The sequence below is a fragment of the Dromaius novaehollandiae genome, unplaced genomic scaffold, assembly GCF_036370855.1.
Source record: "Dromaius novaehollandiae isolate bDroNov1 unplaced genomic scaffold, bDroNov1.hap1 HAP1_SCAFFOLD_27, whole genome shotgun sequence".
Taxonomy (NCBI): domain Eukaryota; kingdom Metazoa; phylum Chordata; class Aves; order Casuariiformes; family Dromaiidae; genus Dromaius; species Dromaius novaehollandiae.
Window position 1 is genome coordinate 3,345,623 of NW_026991415.1, and position 7,709 is coordinate 3,353,331.

General features: G+C 46.3%; 1 protein-coding gene across 1 annotated transcript; it reads left to right on the forward strand.

Annotated features, from left to right (window-relative positions):
* Positions 1-5,305: 5,305 nt before the first annotated feature.
* Positions 5,306-5,893, forward strand: LOC135326412 (olfactory receptor 6E1-like; the record flags this gene model as incomplete). The annotated part of the gene is made up of 1 exon (XM_064504300.1): positions 5,306-5,893. A coding segment is annotated over one exon (588 nt), but the record flags the coding sequence as incomplete, so codon positions are not given.
* Positions 5,894-7,709: the final 1,816 nt, after the last annotated feature.

Here is a 7,709-nt window from a genome sequence, read left to right on the forward strand (position 1 = left end):
GAAATGATGATTGCCTTCCAGTCAGTATTCATTAGACCACCTACAGAATACTGCATCCAGTTTCTGGTTCCCAGAACGAGAGAGAGGCTGATAATTGGGAGCAAATTCGGCTGAGGGTCCTCACAGTAGTTGGGGAGCTGGAGCACCTGCTCTGTGAGGAAATGGGGCTTGTTCAACTTGCAGAAGAGATGGCTTTGGAGGGATCTCATAGCAGCCTTCCAACGGCTACGAGGAGGTCACCTAGAAGATGGAGCCAGGCTCTTCACCAGGGTGCAGTGGGAGGACAAGAGACAATGGGCATAAGTTGAAAGAAGAGACGTTCATGCAGGACATAAGGAAAAGCTTTTCCACTATGAGGATGGTCAAGCTTTGGAAGTGGTTGCCCAGAGAGGCTGTGCAGTCTCCTGCCTTGGAGGTTTCCAAGACCAGACTGGCTGAAGGCCAGAGCCACCTAGTCTGACCCCAGAGCTGACCCTGCTGTGAGCAAGGAGATTGGGCTAGAGACCTCCTGAGGTCCTCTCCCCCTCAATCCCCAAGAGAGCCCTGATCAATCCTTTACCTCACTTTGAGTTTCCTAGAGTTGTTTTCTTCCCCCCCTTCTCAGTTTGTCTCCTTTACCATCCTGATCCCTTCCCCTACAATCAGCCCACTCCTGCTTACTCTTAACTCATTGGTGCTGTATTGGTTTCTTTTTTGTTTGTTGCTTTGTCTTTTATTTTTCTTTTGACACAGGAGGAGCTAAAGTTCAGAAGGATCTTGAGGAACTCGGGTGATTTGGACAACAGGTACCTCATGAAGATTTACAAGAGAAGTGTCAAGTCCTGCGCATAGGCAGCAATAAACCTGTCCATGAGGAGAGGTTGAGGGACCTGGGCTTCTTTAGCCCATTGAAGTGCAGGCAAAAGGCAGTAGAGTAGGAGGCTGTGACTGCTTGAAGGGTGGTTTCAGAGATGCTGGAGCTTTTCTCGGTAGTGGGAAACAGCATGAGAAGGGGAAAGAGCCACAAACAGCAGCTTGAGAGATTCAGACTGGACTTCAGGTAAAAAGAATGTGACTCCTAGAGTAGTGCTGTGGTGCTACAGGTCACCTAGAGGGAGTCTGTGATCAGCCCTTGGCTTTGTGTTTCAAGGAAAAGCAAGTGAGGACAGGAAGATATCAGGAGAGGTCGGGAGATCCCGGGGTGATTCATAAATAGATAACAAAGGCTGCTTAGACACACAGTGAAGGAGTTGTTGGAGTGTTCTCATATATATATACTTTTTCAATGTTCAAAACAGTTCTTCCCCTTTCCAGGCAGAGCTCAGGTGTCCAACCACAAGCACCCAGTGGCACTTGGAGAGGCCCCGGTGTCTCTGAGGCACCTGCCTGGGCCTGGCAGCTCTCACAGGGGACCTGCGGGAGACCAGAGCCCCTTGGAGCTGCAGAGGGAGGCTGGGCAGAGGGGACCAGGGCACCTGCAATGGCACCAGCTGTCCATGACCCGGGGACTGCATCCCAGCCCAGCTCTGAAAATCACTTTCAATTTCTGACAAAAAGATAATGCATAATCTCCCCAGAAGACTAGTATACCGAAACAGAACAAATCAAGAAAGACAATAAGAACACAGAAAAATGAAAAGCTGGAAAGTATAAGAAAACATCTATTTGCTTTAAATCATTTTTCTGAATTCCTTGCTTCTTTCATTTGTAATGTCATTTTCTAAACGGTTCTGCTATAATCAGGCCTGCACTGTTAAACAAGATATTTTTGTGTCTCACATAGAGCATGGTACTCAGAAAACCACCCCCTGCCCACGACTGCCCGTGCCACTCCTCACTCTTTGCACAGAGCACATCACACTCTGAGGTGTCGGGCTCTCTCAACTGATGAGGAAAGCAGGGTGACCAGCTTCATTCATTTTTGGATGGCTAACTTTGCACAAATCTCAACATACCTGTGTTACTGTGACCTTTTAAAGGAGTCCCTAAAACATCTAGCCACACTCCCTTGACATTCCCTGCATGGTCACTGAAGTGTAACTTCATTTTAGGGGACAACAGGGAGGAGGCTGATCTCACCCCCTGCCAGACCCTGTCAGTGCAGATGTCTCTGTCTAAGCCAGTTGTCTGCACTTCTGTTTCTAGTCAATGGAGGGAAATAAGTTGTCTCAACTGAGTTGTTTTGAGATACTTTTCCTAACGACAAGCTAAGTTCCCGTAGCAGCTGCCTCCAAAGTCTCCAGCACCACGTGGGAACACAGCTATCCCAGGGTTTCTCAGGCAGCAACAGCCTCTCTATGTGGTCAAATGAATCAAGCCCCAAAGGGAGATTCTAGTCATAAGCTGAAATCTTCTCCAAAAATAACTCAAGGTGATAACTGACAAAATTATATTCAACCTCTTGAAGGACTCCAGATGATGACTACTCGTCGTAACAACCCACCAACACCACCAGAGTGAAACTAGCAACTTTAGGACCCAGGGTAGCAGGGGAAGAGTGAGCGTAACACGAGGAAAGGGGTGGAAACTGAGAAGTATGTGTATAACAGTTTAAACTATTATTATTGCAATTATTATATTTCTCTTTCTAGAATAGTTAGATCTGGCTGGTAATGATTCTTGGATTCACTTTCCCCACAACTGTCCCAAAGTATTTTTTTTTCTTTGATGGAACAAACTGGTTCACTCTAAAAGAAAACCTGGGACTGAACCATTATGCATTTAGTGGGGACCAGATTCAGGGAGAAGCCAAGGGGCTAAACGTTTTGAGAAAGCAGATGTGACATCACCTAAGCAAGTCTTTTGGTATCTCCCTCGTGGTACCAGAAGAAACTGTCATATTTCAAAAGTGACCCACCCATCAGTTCTGGACATCGACCTGAGGATGGAATACTTCTCCTTTGGAAGGGGCCTGTGTCTATTAATTACAGAGGGAAGCTCTGGGTGGGAGCCAGGTGCCCAGGCATAGACATCTGATTCTGTTCTAGACACCTCGAGGCATTGGAGACATCCCTAAAGGCTGTGAGAAATGACACAGAAGCTATGGGAATCCTGTGCCCTATGTACCAAGGTACCCCCTGTCCCCAGTAAGGAGACTGTTTCTTCTGTGGCCTCATCTCTTTGATGAGAGCAGCCTCCATGGCCACCAGCTACCTTCAAACGAGAGCTCTGTTCCCTCCTCCACTGTGTTGCTGAGTTTCTTCACACTGACCACTCTGTCTTATGCCTGCACTAGATGTACTGTCCCGAGAATACCCTCTGCTGGAAGCCATAAGAAGCCTTCTTCATCTGCATGTCTCACACTGCCATAGTCAATATCGCGTATGCTAGCTCCATTTTTGGCTATGTGGGACCTGAACACAGCAAATCCTTTGCACCAATCAAAGCCTGAAAAAAGGGTTCAGCAGAGGGTTACCCCCATGGTGAGCAGACAAGCTGCTTTGCTGTAACCCCTCAGCAACTTTGCAGGTTCCTCTAAGAGAGTACATTCAGCAGAAGAATAAGTTTAGGTGACATCCAGCAGACTAAGAAGACACAACCCTTTGAATGTTGGAACTTCTCCAGAAAATGGGAAGCTGGGACTGTCACCTCTGATTCACTGAGGCTACAGTGATGTTGCTGTAGGTGGCCGGGCTTGAGCTTTTGCTCAATTATAGTCAGCAGTTTAATTTCAGCAAATCTTCCAGATGAACCCAGTACAGATATTCCCCAATGCCAGACTAGAGGCAGAGGGCAAGACAGGGTGTTTGGGATCTAGGACTAACCTGAGCCCCAAGTTAAAATGCCAGTGCAAACATGGGGTATTGCCCACTACTGGGCTTCCCATTTTACTCCCTATATAAAAACCACGTGCTATGCTCTGAGACGAGGTCTGGGGGGACAACACAGTTTGTGGAGAACCTCTGTGCCACCACTTAAAACCCATCATCTCCTCCTCCCACCCTTGCATTTTTGAGGCATCCTGTTTATGGAGTCATCTGCTCTTTTCCTTTATATGTCTAAAACCAAATGCAAAGGTGGAGGGCAAAACATCAACATTTATTGCCTGTATTTTCCCTGGGCTTTCTTCTGTTAGACGTGTTCTTTTGTCTGAAAAGGAAATTAGCTACTAAATAAATTAGGAGATTTGAGATAGAAATAGGGAGTTTCATCTACATCACTGGAGGTGTCTGTGAGCAGCTGGAGCCTGTACTCATTTTCCCTTGGCTCCCTATATAGTCAGTGGAGATGAACAGAGAGCTCTAGAGGTTGGGTCCTCCCAGACTGTAACCAGCACGTGAAAGAAGTGTTACCAGTGTCTTCCAGACACTCTTCTCTCTCTGCCCTGGCAATATGGGAGTATGCTAACTTGCTCAAACTGAAGCGCCCAACTTCTAGACACCTAAAATATAACCCTGCTTCATGTTTTCTTTGTTCCAGATGCTTCCTGTTTCAAATAACCAAAAGGACAGCCTTTAGGTTTTTCGCATGAGATGATTCCCCCCTCCCCTAAAGGGAAAGCCACTTCCAGTGACTGAAAGGAACCGTCATGAATTTCACTATTTAGAGTATTAAAAAAGGCAAGCTATACTTGTTCCCTATTTCCTCCCCTTTTCTGGAGAAAGAAGATGTGGAAGAAAGCAGGGGATTACAAAAGAGATACTTGATATTGGCTTGTTTCAAAATCAGCAGCCGCCCAGATGTTCTGAATCAAAAAAGGCAAGTACTGAAAAGTAGAAGGAATACCTTTCAAAATGCATATATAAAGGGATGGTCTGGCATCTGCAGATAACAGTAAGCATTTTTGCTGGGACATTAGTCTGGCTTTTGAAACACAGATGTGATGGATGTTTGCAGTAAGTCAAAGTGAACTGGGAATTTCCAAGGAATGGCACGAAATAGTTCACAATCTCTTTAAAATATTGTGCTCTTGAGAAAGAATCCTTTGTGAGAGTTTGGAAAAGGTAGAAAGAAGACAGTAAAATCTCTGAGGACTGTAAATGTGAAACGGAGAAATCAGGGTGCAATGAATGGTTGAGAGGAATATTCTGTCTGTGTTACATAGGAAGCAAGCAAGGGAGCAAAGCAGGAAGGATACAGCCTCCTGTGCAGACTGTGAAATTCTCACACTTGTTTCTTCCTGCTCCTCTCTCAGCAGGATGTACTGAAATTGGGCATGGGACCAGGAAATGAAACTGTAGTTGCTGAGTTCATCCTAGAGGGTTTCTCAGGGCTTCATCGAAGACTACAGCTGTTTCTCTCCCTGCTCCTTCTGCTCATATACCTGACAACTGTGATAGGGAACACAGCGATCATTTTCCTCGTGTGTGTGGATCACCGCCTGCAAACCCCCATGTACTTTTTCATCAGCAATCTGGCATTCCTGGAAATCTGGTTTACATCCTCCACAACTATCAAATTGTTGGTGATTCTGAGCTCTGGTAGAAGAACAATCTCATTAAGTAGCTGCTTTGCCCAGTCCTATTTCTATTTTGCCCTGGGTGGTACAGAGATGGGTCTCCTTGTTGTCATGTCCTTTGACCGCTACGTTGCCATCTGCCAACCTTTGCATTATGCTGCTGTCGTGAAGTGGCAGCTCTGCACCCACCTCGTTGTGGCTGCTTGGGTCATAGGCTTCACACTCTCGAGTTACCGCCTGGTCCTGCTCTCAAAGCTGACTTTCTGTGGCCCAAACAAGATCCACCATTTTTTCTGTGACAACTCTCCCTTGTTCAAACTGTCCTGCTCTGACACCAGCCTGCTTTGGAAAGCAGACTCTCTTTTCATATCATTTGTAGTGCTGGGTTCCTTATGTTTAATCCTGGTGTCCTACATGTGCATCTTCCATTGTATTCTGCACATGCCATCAGCATCTGGGAGGAAGAAAGCTTTTGCTACATGTTCTTCCCATCTCATCACCTTAGCCATCGCGTATGGAAGCTGCATTGTTCTCTACGCACAGCCCTCAGAAGATGTTTCCTTGGAGACCAACAGAACTGTAGCTTTGCTGAACACTGTCCTGTACCCATTCTTAAATCCCTTCATCTACAGTCTCAGAAACAAGACTGTGAAACTGGCCTTGAAGGAAGCCATTGGCCGTGCAAAGGTTCAACTTTTCCCCCAGTCATGATGTTTCTCGAGATAACAATTTTAATTATGTATCGTATAAAATATCACACACACACAGATATGTAGCTACTAAATACAGGTGCCTCAGGAGATTTATTTTCTCATTGGATTGTAGTAGTGAAAGGAAGAAGTGTGAATTGTGTGTCTTGGTCACAGGGGGTTATTATAAACAAAATCTGAAAAAAATTAATAAAATGCTGGAAATGTACTTCTTAGGACTGGGGCATAGACTGCCAGTGGGTGCTGACACAAGGAGGCTTTCATAAGTCATCTCAGGAAATTTAGCTGAAAACTCTGGGGACAATGTCCCCGGACTGTTGAGAAAAGCTCAGAACATCTTCTCTCCCTGAATAACAGAAGATGCTAAGCACAAAAATTAAGCTCCAGCCTGGGTCCTTCTGCACTGCAGTGAAGGATGTGGTGGCCCTGGTCTTCCCATCTGGGCCCACAGCTCCACCAGCAACGTGGGTAGGTTAGGGTATGCAGGCAGACAACTAGGCTCTGGCTTGAGGTTGAGATAACTGACTAAACTGCTTACTACGCACGTACTTGACTACATACATAGTAAAACTGGGACCAGTGAGGAGAAAACTACTTAGAGATGGACTGTTTATTGCAAAGGGGATAAAGCTGGCGAAAGGGAGGGATCAGTTGGATCATGGACGAAAAAGAATGGGAAAATGGAGGGAGAGGGAATAAAAGGGGCCAGTTTTGTGTAAGCAAGCTGCTGGCAAGTGCACTTGCCTGGCCAAGCTGTGTGCCTGGTCACTGCCGTCTGCCTAGCGTCGTATTAAATCCTATTCCTAGCTACTTTCTGGGTGAGCGTTCTCTATTCTGTGTGAGTACATGTGTGGAAGGCTTGCAGCCCTCAAGGCAGCCAGCTGCCAGAGACACCCATGCAAGGGTGCGTGTGAGGTCTCCTGCAAGCTTGGAGTCTCATTAGCCAGTGAGCAAAAACAGGACCAGGCCATTTGCATGGTTCATGTTTATGAGTGCTGCTCGTGTCTCTGTGGTGCCTGTAAAGGTACTGTGCCCCTGGCTGCACTGATGTTTTGGTGGCCCACCATGTCCGTACAGAGTGTGTGTGTGCCTGTTGGAAGCACATGTGCAGCCTCACTGCTGCAGGACCAGGGAGCAGAGAACCACAGCAGTCTCCCATCCAGTGGACCAGGGAGGAGGAATCCCCTGGATCCAAAAGTCCACCAGGTTCAGCGTCCTTTAACAGTGCAGGCCTTGGAGGTGCTGCAGCTACTTGATCTTGATGTCAAGGTCCCTCTTCTCCATTACTTTGTGATCCCCAAAGGGGACAGAGATGATTATAGGCTTAGGCTTTGGGGTTGCAGCATGAAGGACCAGCTTTGGCACACATCTCTCTATTTCCCCACTATTAATCTAAGCAATATGAAGACAGAGATTTTATAAGTGTTTGGGTCAGTGATCCCCTAGAGTCAAAGGGAGATGTTTTGTTGTTGTTGTTGATCAGACTTATCATCTGCCAACCTTTATTGTAAAAGTGGCTGGGTTTGGACAGGTAGTGCCATATGAACTACCCTCCATTTAAAACTATCTAAGGAAAGTAGCACTACTTCGTTAATCTAAATAGCAGGGTCAATGATCACTGT